Genomic DNA, 19,441 nt, shown 5'->3' with positions numbered 1-19,441 from the left:
TTGTAATCTCTACAAACTTAGAACCCTAAGATCAACAGTCACATGCTCTGTTGACTGGGCCAGTTAGGTGGCCTTCAACACTTTTAACATACTCTGAATTCTTTTTCTTTTTGCACAGATCATGGAAAATGCAGAAATAAACAATATTATCAAAATAGTTGGTCTACAATACAAGAAAAGTTATGATGATGCAGAATCTCTGAAAACTTTACGCTATGGGAAGATTATGATTATGACTGATCAGGTTGGTTTAAAGGTTGCCACATATTTAAAACGTACATCTTTTTGAGTGCCCTTTTGATATTTGTTTCATGAGACTTACTTCAAGAAAGTAAAAGTGAAAACGATTGTACGTCAAAGGGGGGGAGAAAACATTTAATGGTACTGCTTGTGTGAAACACATTTTACATTTCTGATTTATTTGGAAAGTGGTGTTTTTGGTTATTTTAAAAATGTTTTTAAGTGCACTAAGTATGAGAAGAGTAGAACACATTGTAGTACTATTATGGGGTTGAAGCCTACCTAAAAGTTGAGTGGAAATGGTGAGATTTATAAGCAAGAAAGATTAATCAATACAGTAATTTTTTCAAGATTTTATTTAAATTCTAGTTAACGTATATTGTAGTGTTGGTTTCAGGAGTAGAATTTAGTGATTCATCACTCACATATGATATGCAGTGCTCATCCTAGCGGGTGCCCTCCTTAATGCCCATCGCCCATTTAGCCCATCCCCCGTCCAACTTCCCTCCAGCAAGCCTCAGTCTGTTCTCTACAGTTGAGAGTTTCTTATGGTTTGCCTCCCTCTATTTTTTATTTCCCTTCCATCCGCATATGAGTAAAATCATATGGTATTTGTCTTTCTCTGACTTATTTTGCTTAGGATAATACACTCTAGCTCCATCCACGTTGTTGCAGATGGCAGGATTTCATTCTTTTGGATGGCTGAGTAATATTCCGTTGTGTGTGTGTGTGTGTGTGTGTGTGTGTGTGTGTGTGTGTGTGTGTACACACATACACACACCACATCTTCTTTATCCATTCATCAGTGGATGGACATTTGGCCTCTTTCCATAACTTGGCCATTGTTGATAATGCTGTTTTAAACTTCAGGATGCATATTCCCCTTCATATCACTATTTTTATATCCTTTGGATAAATACCTAGTAGTGCAATTGCTGGGTCATTGGCTAGTTCTATTTAAAAAAATTTTTTTTTCCAACGTTTTTATTTATTTTTGGGACAGAGGGAGACAGAGCATAAACGGGGGAGGGGCAGAGAGAGAGGGAGACACAGAATCGGAAACAGGCTCCAGGCTCTGAGCCATCAGCCCAGAGCCTGACGCGGGGCTCGAACTCACGGACCGCGAGATCGTGACCTGGCTGAAGTCGGACGCTTAACCGACTGCGCCACCCAGGCACCCCGGCTAGTTCTATTTTTAACGAACCTCCATACTGTTTTCCCGAGTGGCTTTACCAGTGTGCATTCCCACCAACAGTGTAAGAGGGTTCCCCTTTCTCTGCATCCTCACCAACATCTGTTTTACCGTGCTGTTAATTTTAGCTATTATCACAGGTGTGAGGTCGTATCTCATTGTGGTTTTGATTTGTATTTCCCTGATGAACAGTGATGTTGAGCCTCTTTTCATGTGTCTGTTTCTATGTCATTTATTTCTGTTCAAAGCTTTATTATTTCCCTTCTGCTGGCTTTAGGCTTCACTTGCTTTTCCTTTTCTAGCTCTTTTAGGTATGAGGTTAGTTTGTGTATTTGAGACTTTTTTTGCTTCTTGAGTTAGGCCTATATTGCTACATATTCTATATTGCTATATACTTCCTTCTTAGGACCGGTTTTGCTGCATTCTAAACACTGTCATGTTTTCATCTTCTTTTGTTTCCATGTGTTCTTTTATTTCTTCTTTAAAGTCCTGGTTAATCCATTCATATTTGAATAGGATGTTCTTTAACGCCCATGTATTTGTGGTCTTTCCAATTTTTTCTTGTGGTTGACTTCAAGTTTCATAGAGTTGTGGTCTGAAAATAATCATGGTATGATCTCAGTCTTTTTGTACTGGTCGAGACCTGATTTGCTACCTAGTGTGTGATCTCTTCTGGAGAATGTTACGTGTGCACTGGAAAAGAACATGTATTCTGCTTTAGGATGACATGTTCTGAATATATGTTATGTCCATCCAGTCTAGTGTGTCATTCAAAGCCGTTGTTGCCTTGTTGATTTTCTTTGTCCTTTGCTGTAAGTAGGGGTTTAGCATCCTCTAGTATTATTGTATTGTTATCAATGAGTTTCTTTATGTATGTTGTTAATTGATTTATATATTGGGGTGCTCCAAGTTGGGGGTATAAATATTTACAGTTGTTAGATCTTCCTGTTGGATAGATCCCTTTATTATTATATAGTGCTCTTTTTCATCTCTTGTTAGTCTTTGGTTTAAAATCTAGTTTGTCTGATATAAGTATGGCTACTCCAGTTTTCTTTTGACGTCCATTAGCATGATAGATGGTTCTTCATCCCCATACTTTGAGTCTGGAAGTGTCTTGGTTCCAAAATGGGTCTCTTATAGGCAGCATGTAGATGGGGTCTTGTTTTTTATCCATTCTGACACCCTGTTTCTTTTGATTGGAGCATTTAGTCTATTTACATTCAGGGTGGTTATTGATCAGTATGAAGTTAGTGCTATTGTATTACCTATAAAGTTGTTGTTTCTGGAGATTTTCCCTGTTCCTTTGTAGTTTTTGTTTCTTTTGGTCTTTCTTTCCCACTCAGAGTCCCCTTTAATATTTCTTGCAGGGTTGGTTTAGTGGTCGCAAACTCTAATTTTTGCTTAGGAGACTCTTTATCTCTCCTTCTATTCTGAATGACAGCCTTGCTGGATAAAGTATTCTTGGCTGAGTATTTTTCCCATTCAGCACGTTGAATATCTCATGCCACTCCCTTCTGGCCTGCCAAGTTTCTGGTGGAGACATCTGCTGCTAACCTTATTTGTCTTCCCTTGTAGGTTAGGGATTTCTTTTCCCTTGCTGATTTCAGGATTCTTTCTTTATCTCTTCTGTATTTTGCAAATTTTACCATCATATGTTTTGGTGTTGGCCTGCTTTTTTGATTTTCATGGGAGTTCTCTGTGCTTCCTGGATTTGGATGTCTGTTTCTTTCCCCAGATTAGGGAACTTTTCACCTATAATTTGCTCAAATAAACCTTCTGCTCCATTTCCCTTCTCTTCTTCTGGAACTGCTGTGATGTGAATGTTATTACTCTTTATGGAGTTGCTGAGTTCCCTAAGTTTACATTCATAATCCAGTATTTTTCTTTCCCTCTTCTTTTTCAGATTCATTATTTTCCATGATTTTATTTTTTATATCACCTATTCATTTCTGTGCTACTTCCATCCTTGTGATTATATCCAGTCAGTTTTGCATCTTGGCTATAGCATTTTTAATTTCAGATCGACTAGTTTTTAGGTCTTTTATCTGTGATAAGGGACTCCTTGGTGTCTTCTATGCTTTTCTCAAGCCCAGCTGGTATCCTTACAATTGTTTTAAATTCTGCTTCAGGCATCTTACTTATATTTGTTTTGATTATTCCCTGGCCCCGATCCCTTTTTTCTTTCGGGATGAATTCCTTTGTCTTGGCATTTTGTTTAGGTCTCTGTCTTCTGTGTGTTAGGAAAACCTGTTATGATTCCTGGCCCTGAGAGTAATGGCTATTTTAAGAAGAACTCATATATTGTCCAGGGCCTGGTGCTTCAGGAAGTGTTTCTGATGTATGTTGTATGCACTTGGCTGTTGTGTTTTGGCTGTTCTTTTCCTTAGGTCAGTCGGCTGCAGAGTTTCTCCTTGCCTGCAGTGGGAACTGTTTGGACCTTGTCCCGTGTGTGGCGAATTTTAACTAAGTGTGTTTTGGTCTATTTGTTAAAACAAGCTACATCCTATTTCCCTTAGAGCTGAAGCTTTGCAGCACTCTATGGTCAGTAGACTTGGTGTGTGCAGTGTGGAGGGTGGTGGTGGTGGTGTGCTGGTCTCCTAGGGGAGGGGCCCACTGTGCTGCTTCTCTGACTCTCAGGCACACTGCCCTAGTGAAAAAGTACCTGCAGAGCACAGAGGGGTGGAGCTTGGTGTAGACATCTCAAGCCTCCATTGTGGGCACTGTGCTGCTCACTGAATTTCATTAGTGCTGATGGGTGGGGACAAAAGGACCACTCTGTTAGCACCAGCATCCAGGTTAGCTGCCCTCAGCAGGTTACTCTGCTCCTGTGCTAATGAACAGGGCGGCTCAGTGGCACCTGCCGACTCTTGTCCTCTGAGAGGCAGTGCCTCTCTCCCAAATGCACTCCAAGAAGAGGAACTGTCTCTCCCAGTGCAATCCAGAGGATCCACAGACTTCACTGTTCGCTCCCGACTTCTCCACAGCAGTACTGCTGTGTCTGCCAGGTTCCACCCTGGAGAAAGCACAGATTTCTAGAAATTCAGACTTTGGGCTCTGTTGCTTGTAAAAACTTGTGATTATCAGCCTCTCTCATTTTCTCGGTCAGTGGTTTTGGGGAAGTGCTTTTTCTTGTGCAGCCCCATGTGCTGTGTGCTCACGAGCTCTTGCTCGCTTGAGCTCTCTCTCTCCTGTGCATGCATGCTCTTTCTCTTTCTCTCACCCTACCCCGCTCCTCTCTCCATGATCAGGGCTTCCTCCCCTCTGCAGCACCCGCGATTCTTTTCTCCCCCAAATCACGTCTCTGCACCTCCTACCTTCCATGATGTGGACTCTTTTCTCCCTTTAGTTGTGCAGTTTGTTTTCTCAGTCCTCAGATTGATTTCTTGGGTGTTTAGAATGATTTGATATTTATCTGTGTTCGAGGGAGAGATAAGCATAGGATCCCCCTACTACTCTGCCATCTTAACCACTTAGGATATTGGTTAATATTTGTATATGATGATATAATTTGGGATGTGCAAAAAGTAGGACTCGAATAGTAAAATGGCAATAATTAGGAATGAACCAGAAAATTGAAAAGGAAGAATTTCATATGTATCCAACTGCATGTCTCAGGTACTGTAATTAAAAACATTGTAGAGAAAATCTTCCACTGAAAAAGCTGCTGTATAGTTTTAAGCAAAAATTTGGCTGTTTTTATATCAAGAGAATACTTATGAATACCTGTACTCCGTGGATTACTACACTTTATGTATTTCCATCCTTAAATCATTATTTTAGTGAAATCTATATAAGATACAGGAGTGCTGATGCATAGAGGCACTTGTACCCCAATGTTTATAGCAGCACTTTCAACAATGGCCAAATTTTGGGAAGAGCCTAAATGTCCATCAATTGATGAATGGATAAAGAAGTTGTGGTTTATATATACAATGGAATACTACTTGGCAATGAGAAAGAATGAAATATGGCCTTTTGTAGCAACATGGATGGAACTGGAGAGTGTTATGCTAAGTGAAACAAATCATACAGAGAAAGACAGATACCATATATTTTCACTCTTATGTGGATCTTGAGAAACTTCACAGAAGACCATGGGGGAGGGCAAGGGGAAAAAAAGTTAGAGAGTGAAGGAGGCAAACCATAAGAGACTCTTAAAAAACTGAGAATAAACTGAGGGTTGATGGGGGGGTGGGAGGGAGGGGAAAGTGGGTGATGGGCATTGAAAAAAAAATAAAACACTTAAGAATAATTACCCCCTCCCCCAAATCTATATAAAACATGTAACGGTAGTATATTTTGTAACGACAAGAAGATTTAGTGTATAACTAGCCATATTCATTATTTGAATTTTAAGAAAATATTTACTGTGATGATCTAAAGGATAATTTTTACTGTTTTATAAAATGCAGTTCCAAAATTTGAATGGAATTTTACCTGCGTTGTATTCATACCTTTGAAAATTTGATTATATAAGTAATTTTATTTCATAAAATTATTATAGCACTCTGTACTAACATTTATTTAGGATCAAGATGGTTCTCACATAAAAGGCCTGCTTATTAATTTCATCCATCACAATTGGCCATCACTTTTGAAGCATGGTTTTCTTGAAGAGTTCATTACTCCTATTGTAAAGGTACTATTTACATTAATATATTTTTATACTGTTGTCTTAAAGAATAGCAGAAAACTAATTTTTTTATTTTATTAATTTAAGGCTAGCAAAAATAAGCAGGAACTTTCCTTCTATAGTATTCCTGAATTTGACGAGTGGAAAAAACATATAGAAAACCAGAAAGCCTGGAAAATAAAGTACTACAAAGGTTTGTATTTTAAAATACTTATTTGTGATGTTACTACTGACATAAATATGTTTTGAGATCATTATAAAATAATTTGAAAATTTGTTTTAGACTACAAAAATAGCTGTTGCTGATTTTAAAAGAATTATTTTGGAAAATTTTGTAGAAGTAGAGAGGGTGGTATGATGGGCTTCCCATGCACTTTAACAGTCACCATCTCATTGCCAATCCTGTTTATCAAAACTCTTCTCACCTTCCCATTAATTTGAAATAACTTCCAGACGTTCTATTATTTCCATAATACTTTATTTATTTAAAAAAATTTTTTTTTAAGTTTATTTTGAGAGAGAGAGCAGAGGAGGGGCAGAGAGAGTGAGGGAGGGAGAGAGAGAATCCCAGGCACACTCCATGCTGTCAGAGCGGAGCCCGATGTTGGGCTTGAACTCACGAACCGTGAGATCATGACCTGAGCCGAGACCAAGAGTCAGACGCTTAACCGACTGAGCCACCCAGGCGCCCCTCCATAATACTTTAGTATGTGTCTCTAAAAGAATGTTTTAAAAATGTCCCTAATTTCATTATCATACCTTTCTTTAATAACCTTACATATTCAGTTGGTGTTAAAATTCTCCTAATTATTAAAAGAATTATTTCTGAGTTAGGATCCAATCAAGGTCCACAGGTTGCATTTGGTTTGATAAATCTGTTAACTCTTAATTTATTGCTTCTCTTTTCATTTTTTTTTCCTTGCAGTTCATTTGTTCAAAAGGTCAGATTGTTTGTCCTGTATAATTTTCTGCATTCTGAATTTTGATGATTATCACTGTAATTTCATTAAATATATAGTATGTTCCTTTGTCCCTTATTTTCTGTTTAAAAAATTGGTAGTTAAATCAGAGGCTTTATATAGATTTGGATTAGATTTATGTGGCAAAAACATTTAACAGGTGACTTTGTATATTTATGTCAAGAGGCCTGTAATATCTGAGTTTTCTTTGTTAAGATTGACCCATTGCTACAGGTGTTGCCAGCTTGATCTATCAGCTTTTAACCTAATAGGTTTAAACAACTGTTAATGTTCACAATTCATGTAAATTTTTTTAGCTTTATTGAAGAATAATTGACAAATAAAATTATACATATTTAAAATGTACAACATGATGACTTGATATATATATATTGGAAAATGATTACCACAGTCAATGTATCTATTACCTCACATAGTTAATTTTTTTCTGTTTATAGAGGGAATATTTAAGATCTATTCTCTCAGTAATTTTCAAGTATACAATATAGTATTATTAAGTATAGGCACCATGCTACACATTAAATCCCCAGAATTTATTCACCTTATAACAAAAAGTTTGTATTCTTTGATTGAACTTTCCCCATATGCCCCTCTCCCCAGCCCCTGGCAAATAACCATTTTGTTCTCTTTCTGTGAGTTCAACTTTTTTAGATTCTACATATGAATGAGATCATATAGTATTTGTTGTTCTCTGTCTGGATTATTTTCAACTTTATTTTTTAAATTGTGCAGGTTTGGGTACCAGTACAGCTAAAGAAGCAAAGGAATATTTTGCTGATATGGAAAGGCACCGCATCTTGTTTAGATATGCTGGCCCTGAAGATGATGCTGCCATTACTTTGGTAATCAAGTTAATTAAAAATTTTTTTTCCTAATATCCATCTCTCTACCTGCCATACCTTTCTTTCTAGTCTTGGTTTTCTGTGATAAGTCTCTTTTGAACTCGAATGCCCAAACTAGTTAATCTTAGTGTTTCTTCAACCCAGTCTCACACACAAATTAAGCTGTGCTTTCAGAGTTCTTTAATTGAAAGACTTCTGTTCAAGTATATCTTGGACAGAAGCATATTTAAAAAAAAAACACCTTAATTTCTGAGCAATTAATAATTAGTTATTTGCCATTATAAATTTTAATGGTATAATGAAATTCATTTAATCTTTAATATTTTAAATTGTTACCTGGAATCTTTCAGGCATTCAGTAAGAAGAAGATTGATGACAGAAAAGAATGGTTAACAAATTTTATGGAAGATCGGAGACAGCGTAGGTTACATGGCTTACCAGAGGTTAGTCATAAAGAGTGGTGGTCTGGGGGAAGAAAGAAACTAAAAGTCATGGAGGACTAACGACTGTGTTGCTGTGTAACTTTTTTCTTAGCAATTTTTGTATGGTACAGCAACAAAGCATTTGACTTACAATGATTTCATCAACAAAGAATTGATTCTCTTCTCAAACTCAGACAATGAAAGATCTATACCATCTCTTGTTGATGGTAAGTAGCTTTTGTTTGAAAATCTTTCTCACTTTTGTATGTAGTTATCGAGTATATTCTTAATATCATGTATTCTAAGCCATTCTTATAATGAATTTTAAAATTCTGAATTTGTTTTTGAGATCTTTTGGTAGGACTGAAATCTTTTATAGTCCTTGATTCTTTAGAATCTTTTCAACTCTTTTTAAAAAGTTTTTTAGGAAAATTAGGGCAAAGTTTTGAAAGTTTTAACTCCAGTTGATTGCAGACTTTTTTTTCTTTTTTTAAAATTTTTTAATGTTTATTTATTTTTGAGACAGGGAGAGACAGCATGAATGGGGGAGGGTCAGAGATAGAGGGAGACACAGAATCTGAAACAGGCTCCAGGCTCTGAGCTGTCAGCACGGACCCTGACGCGGGGCTCGAACTCACGGACTGTGAGATCATGACCTGAGCCGAAATCGGACGCCTAACCGACTGAGCCACCCAGGCGCCCCAGATTGCAGACTTTTAAAAATAAAAAGTAAAATCAGATTTTCATAAATTCTAAAATATTTAACTGAGACTAATTTTAAAAAACGCTTCTTGGGGCGCCTGGGTGGCTCTGTCGGTTGGGTGTCCGACTTCGGCTCAGGTCATGATCTCTCATTCCGTGAGTTCGAGCCCTGCATCAGGCTCCATGCTGACAGCTCGGAGCCTGGAGCCTGTTTCACATTCTGTGTCTCCTTCTCTCTGACCCTCCCCCATTCATGCTCTGTCTCTCTCTGTCTCAAAAATGAATAAACGTTAGAAAAAAATGCTTCTTTATTTATTTTGAGAGAGAGGAGGGGAGAATCCCAAGCAGGCTCTGTGCTGTCAACGTAGAGCCTGATGCGGGGCTCAATGTCACGACCATGAGATCATGACCTGAGCTGAAGTCAAGAGTTAGACACTTAACCTACTGAGCCACCCAGGCACCCCCTGAGACTAAATTTTAAAAACACCTTTATACCTCAGTACCCAAAAACTTATGCCAAAAAATCTTTAGAAACTGGCACCCAGTAGTTAGAGCAGATTTTTGTCTTCTATCTAGAAACATTTAATTTTCATTTTATAACTTTTAGCAAGTTGATCTTTGTGTTCCTTGGGTTTTCAGCTAATAGCAGATGGTTTTACCAATCCATGTAATTCAGTTTTAAGTTACATCCCTTCTGTGAAGTCTTCTCTAACAACTGCAGTCCAGATTGGTTTCAGATGCCTAAACTTTTATTCCATTATTGTGTGCCTGTTATTTTACTTGTGTCAATTTTGCCTCCTCAGTTAGATTATAAAATTCTCAAGGAAAGTGGCCATATTTTGTCATCCTTTTGTTTCTACCTGCTCTGGGTCCACAATGATGATGATAGCTAGCCTACACTGAAAAGCTTATTACTATGCTCACTGATCTAGAGCAAGAAGAATGATAAGGAAGCAGAATACTTTGCTTGCATTATCTCATGTAATCCTTATGATCACTCTGTTAGGAAGGTAATTATTTCTGTTACACTGATGAGGACACTGAGGCTTACTGGTTTAGTAATTTGCAAAAAGTCAAATGGTAAATGGACAAGTTGAGAAGAGTATACAGATTAGTGGGATTCTAAAGCCTGCATTCTTAACTGCCATAACACATCTCTTCTTTGTAAGGGTTTCTGATTTGGGATACTCTAATAATATACTTTTCAAGATCATTGATGGTTTGTTGCTACTTTAGTTACAACTGACATTTGGGTGTATGGATGTTTGGCAACTCCTGTGAAAGGAATTTGGTACCACTGAGCAGTTCTTTAAGACCACCAGCAGGTGGGCTTTTACATGGTACTTCACTTTTGGAATAGACTGAGACGGTGTAAAATCATGTTACTATGTACTTATTTTGTTAGGAAATCTCAGGTAACAATTCTAGTTATTTTTCAAAAGGAAACTGTTATCTTTGCTTTTTTCTCTTGAATATATGGAGCATTGTTGTCATTAAAAGAAACATTGCAACTATATCTCAAGTAATATTTTTAAAAGAGGCATTGTTCTTTTTAAAAATAGGCTTTAAACCAGGCCAACGTAAAGTTTTATTTACCTGTTTCAAGAGGAATGATAAACGTGAAGTAAAAGTTGCCCAGTTGGCTGGATCTGTTGCTGAGATGTCTGCTTATCATCATGGAGAGGTAAGCATGAAGATTGGAATCAACTGAGAACTATACTTACTGGCATGAAGAATGATAATTAAGCATAATAAAGTATTTTTTCTTTTATAAATTCTTTGGAAATGTGTAAGAGAATCAAGAATTTGGACTTTAATAACAATTAGGGAATGCGTATACAAAGTTTAGGATATTAACGTCATATTCTGTTTCTGTGTTGTAGCAAGCATTGATGATGACTATTGTGAATTTGGCTCAGAACTTTGTGGGAAGTAACAACATTAACTTGCTTCAGCCAATTGGTCAGTTTGGAACTCGGCTTCATGGTGGCAAAGATGCTGCAAGCCCTCGTTATATTTTCACAATGTTAAGGTAACAGTTTGCTTTTGCTGATACGGTGGTGTAAAGTTCTATTTGAAGTTTCTATTGGAAATAACTAAATGTTTAACAGAATTGTAATATGGAAATGATTGGGTACTGTAGTGGGGGTGAATGTTCCAAATTATTTGATTGCAAACAGAATGAAGTTTTTTTGATCTCAGTGTTTGGGAGTTATTGGTGAAACCAGTCCTAATTAATGTAAGGATGTGTTCTGATCCAACTTTACTTTATAGGCTGAGGAGGGGTTTTGGGGTTTAGTCAGAGTAAGAGGAAATCCATAAAACATTATTTACTAATACTAAGAAATTAAGTAGGCTAGTAAGCACATAAGTAAAATAGGGCTATTTTATTCTGGCTTTCTGCCTGAAAAATCTATTTGGTAATAAGTTTAGTAAATTGGTTAAGTACATGTATTCAAATATTTTAAAAAATGCATTCCTCTTTTTGAAATATAGTCTTTAATTATGTATAAAGTTTTATTTCCTAAAACCAAGCCATTTTTCCATATTTTTCCCCCTTTTGTTAGCTCTTTATCAAGACTGCTTTTTCCTGCTGTGGATGACAACCTGCTTAAATTCCTTTATGATGATAATCAACGTGTAGAGCCTGAGTGGTATATTCCTATAATTCCCATGGTTTTAATAAATGGTGCTGAGGGCATTGGCACTGGATGGGCTTGTAAACTACCCAACTATGATGCTAGGGAAATTGTGAACAACGTCAGACGAATGCTAGATGGCTTGGATCCTCATCCTATGGTAATTGTTTAGAACTTCCTGCTTATATTGTTTATTTAACAAATGATAATGTGTAAACTACAAAGTCCAGTCATTTTAGAAAAGTATTGGAACCATTTTCATTTTGGAACATATTGTAGACAATAAAGACCTTATTAGTGTGTAACTTGATATGTGCTTATGGTAAAAAATATAAGCTTTGGAAAAAGCCTGGAGAATAAGGATTATGGGGAGAAACTTTATTGAAAATTAAAAATAACTCATTTCAGGCTTTTAAATATCTAAATTATGTAGAGAATAATAGTTTCATGACAAAATTATATGCAACTTTGTTTTTGTTCTCAAACTAATAAATCCTATCAGAGTTGTAAGGACACTTAACACATTGTATATATTTTAATGTATCCTCATAATTTTTATTTTTGTCCTTAATGTTGAGATTATATCCACTGTGCTTATTTTGCCCCAAACTCTCTCCAAGAAAAACTTCTTAAAAAGGTGTCTTCCCTTTTTTGACTTGATTTAAAATCATTTGGAAGTTTCCCTTTATAAAGATACACTTAAATAAAAGTGTATTTTTTTTTTACATTTATTTAATGTTTGTTTATTTTTGAAGGAGAGAGAAAGAGAGCATGAACCCATAAGGAGCAGAGAGAGAGGGAGACACAGAATCCAAAGCAGGCTCCAGGTTTTGAGCTGTCCGCACAGAGCCCAACGCAAGGCTTGAACTCACTAACTGTGAGATCATGACCTGAGTCAAAGTCAGATGCTTAAACTGACTGAGACACCCAGGGACCCCTAAAATTGTATTTCTAATATAAAAATTAAAACATTATAGTGGTCATTGTAGAAAATGTAAATAAGCAGAGGAAAAAAACACTTCATAAAACCAGCATATGGAAACAAAATATTTTTATGTATTTCTCTCCAAGTTTTATTTCATTCTTTTAAAATCAAACAAAACATTAGGCTAAAAGTATGATTTAAAATCTTTTTCCCCTTAAATACTTTAAAGTACTCTAAAATATTTCTAATAGAAGCAAAAGATGTTTTATGATTATTGTGTCTTAATTTTTTCAGATGCATTTTAGAATATTAAGTCAGTCTATTTGGTCAATATTTGCTTTTCATGTGCGCGCGTGCACGTTCTCTCTCTCTATACGTGTATATAGATACATGTATATATTGTAAGAGTATTCAAAATGTTTAAACAGAGTGTGGAAGAAGAGTAGTGGCCTGGAAGGCACATCATTGGAGAAAAGGTAGAAAGTCCGATTGGGTGCGGGTTGTGGAAGGCTTTCAATATAACATCCAAAGAGTTTGATTTGAAAGGATTATTAATCTAGGGGAGAAGGAGGGATAGAGGCAATAGGCTGAAAAAAAATTTCCTAAGAAGACTAGGAAAGATGAAGCTAAGGTTTTGAGATTTGGAGATGTTGAGATTATATTAACAGAAGTTGTGAATTCAGGATTGAGTGATTATTTGGAGACAGACTACTGAGGGTGAGGAATTTAGTTTAAGTCATGTTAATCTGTCAGTAGCAGTAGACCGTGGACTAAGGGGCATTCAAGTGTGGAATAGGCATTTAAGAGAGAAGTCAAGTCAGTGCCTTGAGTTATTTTTATTTTTCTCTGCAGCTTCCAAACTACAAAAACTTTAAAGGAACGATCCAAGAGCTTGGTCAAAACCAATATGCAGTCAGTGGTGAAATATTTGTGGTGGATAGAAACACAGTAGAGATTACAGAGCTTCCAGTTAGAACTTGGACACAGGTCAGTATACGTGTGTGAGCTGCCTGTCAGGAGGGCAGTGTGTTATGTAATGCTTTCTGGTAAGAATATGATTCCGTCGTTGTTTGTCCTCAGTTTGTACAGTGTTTAAAATTTCCTGTATACATTTTTGACCCCTCCAAATTGAATTTGTGCTTTGAATTTGAAGTAGTAATTTAAAAGTTTAATTTCCTTAAAAGGTAAAATGACTTAAGCTAGCTTTGAACCCTTACAAACATGGTCAATAAATCCGTGTCAGTATCAGCTGTTACGATCTAAAAGTATATGCGTTGTCATCTCTTGTCAGCTGTGGTTGATGTCATCCTCTTCATACTCTTAGCCCTTTCCTTGCGCTTTGGTGTATGAGCAGATCAGAACCCTTACTGTGTATCTTCTTTCACCACTGAGACCCCCATATATTGTCCTTTATAGATGCTGGGCGGGAGATGATAGAGACGGCATTTTTCTTTTTTCCCACCGGAATTGGGAATATTTTAAGAATTGCGTGACTTAGAGTATGAGAATGCAAGTGTGTGTCAGGAAAAGAATTACTTACTTTTATATCTTTTGTAGGTATACAAAGAACAGGTTTTGGAACCTATGCTAAATGGAACAGATAAAACACCAGCATTAATTTCTGATTATAAAGAATATCATACTGATACAACTGTGAAATTTGTGGTGAAAATGACTGAAGAGAAGCTAGCACAAGCAGAAGCTGCTGGATTACATAAAGTTTTTAAACTTCAAACTACTCTTACTTGTAATTCCATGGTAATTGATTAGATTTACTATTAATTTAATGTTTCTTCCATGCCATGAGTTGGATTTTGCGATTGGCTTCATGATGGTTGTGGCTATAATAAGTCTGAATGGTTTCCCCCCTATATATTTGCTGAAGAATCTAGAGGTACATTCCTTTTCCTCTCCTATTACCCACTACTCTTAATCCCAACTCTGCATTTGTGCATCTGGGCTTGAACACAGAGGATATGTACACTGACCAGAAGTTATGAGAATGATTGGTGCAGGATTTTCATGTTCCTTATTCCTGTCTCTGTTAGCATTTTAATTGTGGAGTACTTCTCTCCCCACAGCTCTAATCTGCTTTACTAAACTTGTATATTTGTGTTTATATGTAATTGGAGAGAAAGGTAGAAAGTGAGCATGTATGAGTAACCCTCATTCCATTCCAAATTAGCTTTTAGACATAAAATAGAGTAAAAGTCCAATAGCACAGTGGCTGAGACAAACTGCCGTAATCTGCTAAGAAAGGCAGATGGAAAAAGGAGAATAAGGATTGAGAAGAAGTAAAATTTTCCTCCAAATTGAGGAAGTTTGAATGGATTATAGCATGATTATAAAAAACAAAAAAGAGACAAATATACCTCTATTAGGTATATGGGGGAGAGAGAACTTGAACATTTGTGAACTCAACATTTGTAAACAAACTTCTAACATTTATTTTTAGTTTGAAAAAAATTTCTTAGATGGTTTTATAGCCATTTTGAGTAGGAACCTTTTTTTTTCTTTTTAAATTTTTTTTTTTCAACGTTTATTTATTTTTGGGACAGAGAGAGACAGAGCATGAACGGGGGAGGGGCAGAGAGAGAGGGAGACACAGAATTGGAAACAGGCTCCAGGCTCTGAGCCATCAGCCCAGAGCCCGATGCGGGGCTCGAACTCACGGACCGTGAGATCGTGACCTGGCTGAAGTCGGACGCTTAACCGACTGCGCCACCCAGGCGCCCCGAGTAGGAACCTTTTTTTAAAGGACCTATTTATCTTTCAGAATTATTTTAAATATTGTCATAGTTTTGAGAATTGAATGTTTCTTGGAGTCACCAAAGGAATATTTACTTAATAATTTTGGTTCTATTTAACAAGCATTTAGCGGTGGTGTCTGTTCATTTAAGTATGTTGTAGTTATTTTAAATACCGTAGATGTCCTACAAGTTAAAAATACCAGTACGGATTTATGTCATCTTCAAAAACTGTGTTTTCCTTAGGTACTCTTTGATCATATGGGATGTCTCAAGAAATATGAAACTGTGCAAGACATTTTGAAAGAATTCTTTGATTTACGATTAAGTTATTACGGTTTACGTAAGGAGTGGCTTGTAGGAATGTTGGGAGCAGAATCTACAAAGCTTAACAATCAAGCCCGTTTCATTTTAGAGAAGATACAGGGAAAAATTACCATAGGTAAGATGCAACCTTTAAAAATTTAAACATTAGTTAAAATGGAAAAAAAACTTTATTAATAGAAGACATTTTTATCAGTAGAATATAAACAAATACAAATTGAATCTCTTTTCTTGATCCTAACTTTATTTTTCCCTCACATAGAGAATAGGTCAAAGAAAGATTTGATTCAAATGTTAGTCCAGAGAGGTTATGAATCTGACCCAGTGAAAGCCTGGAAAGAAGCACAAGAAAAGGTAATCATTTGCAGAACAAGACATTCAGAGAAGCTTTTAAAAGCAAATTCCAAAACAAACAACCCAACCCCTAAATTTTAAATTTAATGCTGCTGTAAAGGTGCCGAGTTCTCTGTTTGGAGACTGAAGTCTTCTGTTCATCCGCAGAACAGATACAGTGCAGGACTTTGCAGTGCACACCCACCACAGAGCCCTTTGCCAGTGTGACCCAACCAGGGCCTGGAGAAATGACTCCAGGTGTGAGAAGGTAGCTCAGTCTCCTTGGCCTTTTTTCTGAGCCTGCCATTAAAGGGTGTTACTCGTGGTGGTGGTCTTTGTGAGGTGCATGTGTACAACCCGGGAACTATACTGGTAGCACATAAATGATTTCACACTGGTCTGACGATTGCCATAGTATGGTATCCAGTCACCATTCACTTGGTATGGTTTTGGTTTATGCTGGGAAGACTAGAGACAAAATCTTCAGTAGTAGAGGGTTTATTGAGCACCAAGTATGTGCTCTGTCCTACGCTTAGATCTTTGACTAGAAGTTTAAACCCTGGAACTTCAGATGAAATCTGATCTTTTATTTATTAAATTGTCCATTTCAGATCATAAAGTACTAGTATTCAGTGAATGGAACATTGAAACTTTGAGATTCTTCTCAAGAATTAGTCTCTTTCTGTTGTATATAATTAAAAGAAAAATTTAAAAAGGCAATACAACATTGTGATTGAGAACACAAATGTACAAAAGGAAGAACGTTATGGAAATGACTGATTTCTTAATTAGAATGTTGTGTATACGTGATAACAGTTATGATTATATGACATAACTTAAAGTGAAACCTGACACTTCCCTACATTTATGAATTCTCAACCCACAATGTTTTTCAGATTTTTTATCAACTACATTGAAGTGTTGCTTTTGTTTTTATTATTTAAGCTTTTTAAAAGTTTGAACAGTCTGTAGAATGCCAGATATTAGAGCGAGTAAATTTAGAATAAATTATATGCTTAGCAATTATATATTAAGATAATAGGCTTATTTATCGTTCGGGGAAGATGGGGGAGGACAAGATGGGGAGTGTTCAGAATTAAGATGATCCAAGCACTTTGCTCTTTTCAGTGTGTTTTACTGCATTTTTAAACCCCAAATTATGGTTTATACACTGCTTGCCCTTCTGTATCATTGTTGGTTTAAACTATATCTTAAAAAAAATTAACTAGTAAGCTAGTAAATTTAATGCTTAGTTTTAAAAGATAAAGATGTTTAGGGTTTGAGAGTGCCCTTCCAGTGGAAGTAGACTTCATGGGTAAAACCTAGTGGTTGGTTTCAATAATTTCATTGTCACCATCAAAATTTTTTCAGCATCTTGGCCATGTGCTCACTTTGGGGGTGAAGGTAACAAAAGGAGCTGCTCTTACAAGAGTGTCCTATTGTGTAGAGTTGGGGAAGAGAGAATTACAAAGCAGATAATTATGAGATTAAAGTTTTTATTCTTGATTTCTGAAAGTATCCTTAGTTATCTTCATGCTAACAGTGGTAGATACACATATATCCATAGAATGTTACCAATATTCTGGGTGTCATCAAAACCTAGAGCAAATAGACTTCTAGAGTGTGGATCTAAACAGGATTTCATGACAGCCTGATAATATTTTAATAGTAGTGTAACAACCTAAATATTCCATAGAAACACACTGTTTCATGAAGAATTTTTGAAAACAGTAGAATTTACGAATTTGTCGTAAGTACTATTTGTCTGGGTACTTTTTGATCATTTATCGGCTCAGCAACAGCATTTCTTATTTGGCTAATGTTGCTTAATTGAATTCATAGTTTTGTTTATGTAATGAAGCATGTTGCTTTGCAATTTTTAATCTTTATCCCTTCTAAAGTACACTAAACTTTACTTTGTGTATATATACATCATTTTACTGAAAATTTTAAACTAAATTGAAAGCGATTTTTTTCTTTTTTGGTTACCAAAAGCGAACGTTTTGTTTCTTGGGATGTCATGGTTAACTCAGTCATTTTTAATTATCTGAGTGCCTTAAAAAATTTAAATGCAATTTTATTTAATGGCTGTTGTTATGTTAAAAATCTTAAAGGTGATGTCACCTGTAAGAACTTCTATTAAATTCATTGGATTTTGAAATTTAATATTAGCATAAGAGGATTTTTTATTGCAACCGTTTCTATGAAAAAAGACCTTGCAAATAAAAATTTAGAATAGCCCTCACAATTCTTACTCTAACTCACCAGCTATTAAATTCTTAATTGAACTTTCTGTTCATTCTGACATGAGTATTGTTGCTTTAGAGAATTTTTATTAAGAAATCATACTTAGTGAGTGACTGCACCTTAGCATATTTATATTACAACTGTAAAACATTCTTTATAAGTGATACTTATTTCGGGTTTCAAACTGTTAATTCACTCACCAATATAAAAATCTGACAAGATGCAGTGATAAAACATTAGTTCCACTCTATTAATTTCAAGATGTGGTATCTTCTCATTTTATGACTTAGTGCCTGGGCAAAGCAGTTAATTTTTCATCAGATTCCTAGATAAATAGGGATTGACTATACATTCCTTTTGAAGATTTATTGTGTATTTTTAGAAAACTTTTTATAGCAAATACATATTTTATATTGTAATCCTGAAGATAGAAATCTAAAATAACCCCAACCACCCTGAGAATATAGCATTAAGAGTATAGCATTTGTGGAATTTTTAACTCCATATTCAATAAAATTCAGCGTTGATTTGATACTATACAGGACTTTAATATAAAGTTTATTATTTTTTACAGGCAGCAGAAGAGGAAGAAACACAAAACCAGCATGATGATAGTTCCTCTGATTCAGGAACTCCTTCAGGCCCCGATTTTAATTATATTTTAAATATGTCTCTGTGGTCTCTTACTAAAGAAAAAGTTGAAGAACTGATTAAACAGAGAGATGCAAAAGTATGAACTTTTGTGGGTTAAATAATTTGAAACTATTTCAGTATTATCCATTTATTTGTTTTTCTTTTTACAAAAAGAAGTATTTTGATTTACCCTTTATACCTTACTAAATTACTGAATGTTTAAATTTTACTACTTTTTTATTATAGGGGCGAGAGGTCAATGATCTTAAAAGAAAATCTCCTTCAGATCTTTGGAAAGAAGATTTAGCAGCATTTGTTGAGGAACTGGATGTAGGTTAAGTCTCCATTAAACTATATTTGGAAAAGTAATGTTTATGAAATAAGGATGAAAGTTCTTTAATTAAATTATTTCAGTTTCTTTTAAGTCTGTAAAGGTTAATGTGTTTATAAGGTACATTAGGATTAAGCTTCCAGCTCTATGAAGTTATAAAGAAAAGTCATATTTGGTATAGATGAGTGTAAAAACCTACATGAAGTTAAATTTAGAATAAATTGAATACTAATATTTTCTGTTAAATTTTC

The 19,441-nt window shown here is 35.7% G+C and overlaps 1 protein-coding gene across 1 annotated transcript in view; it reads left to right on the top strand.

Moving 5' to 3' along the window:
• The window catches only part of TOP2B (DNA topoisomerase II beta), a gene marked incomplete at its 5' end in the record, with an annotated part of 64,986 nt that overhangs the window by 30,527 nt on the left and 15,018 nt on the right, over positions 1–19,441 (top strand). The window contains 15 exons of the mRNA XM_043595538.1: positions 119–244; positions 5,961–6,071; positions 6,153–6,258; positions 7,778–7,887; positions 8,238–8,330; positions 8,422–8,536; positions 10,574–10,695; positions 10,895–11,043; positions 11,579–11,810; positions 13,428–13,562; positions 14,133–14,333; positions 15,569–15,764; positions 15,909–16,000; positions 18,801–18,956; positions 19,106–19,189. Coding sequence (XP_043451473.1) covers positions 119–244; positions 5,961–6,071; positions 6,153–6,258; positions 7,778–7,887; positions 8,238–8,330; positions 8,422–8,536; positions 10,574–10,695; positions 10,895–11,043; positions 11,579–11,810; positions 13,428–13,562; positions 14,133–14,333; positions 15,569–15,764; positions 15,909–16,000; positions 18,801–18,956; positions 19,106–19,189 — 2,028 coding nt within the window. The remainder of the gene's footprint in view (positions 1–118; positions 245–5,960; positions 6,072–6,152; positions 6,259–7,777; positions 7,888–8,237; positions 8,331–8,421; positions 8,537–10,573; positions 10,696–10,894; positions 11,044–11,578; positions 11,811–13,427; positions 13,563–14,132; positions 14,334–15,568; positions 15,765–15,908; positions 16,001–18,800; positions 18,957–19,105; positions 19,190–19,441) is intronic.

Source organism: Prionailurus bengalensis, chromosome C2, assembly GCF_016509475.1.
Source record: "Prionailurus bengalensis isolate Pbe53 chromosome C2, Fcat_Pben_1.1_paternal_pri, whole genome shotgun sequence".
In the NCBI taxonomy this organism is placed as follows: domain Eukaryota; kingdom Metazoa; phylum Chordata; class Mammalia; order Carnivora; family Felidae; genus Prionailurus; species Prionailurus bengalensis.
The sequence above is the reverse complement of the archived record's forward strand: the minus strand, read 5'-3'. Positions and strand labels throughout refer to the sequence as shown.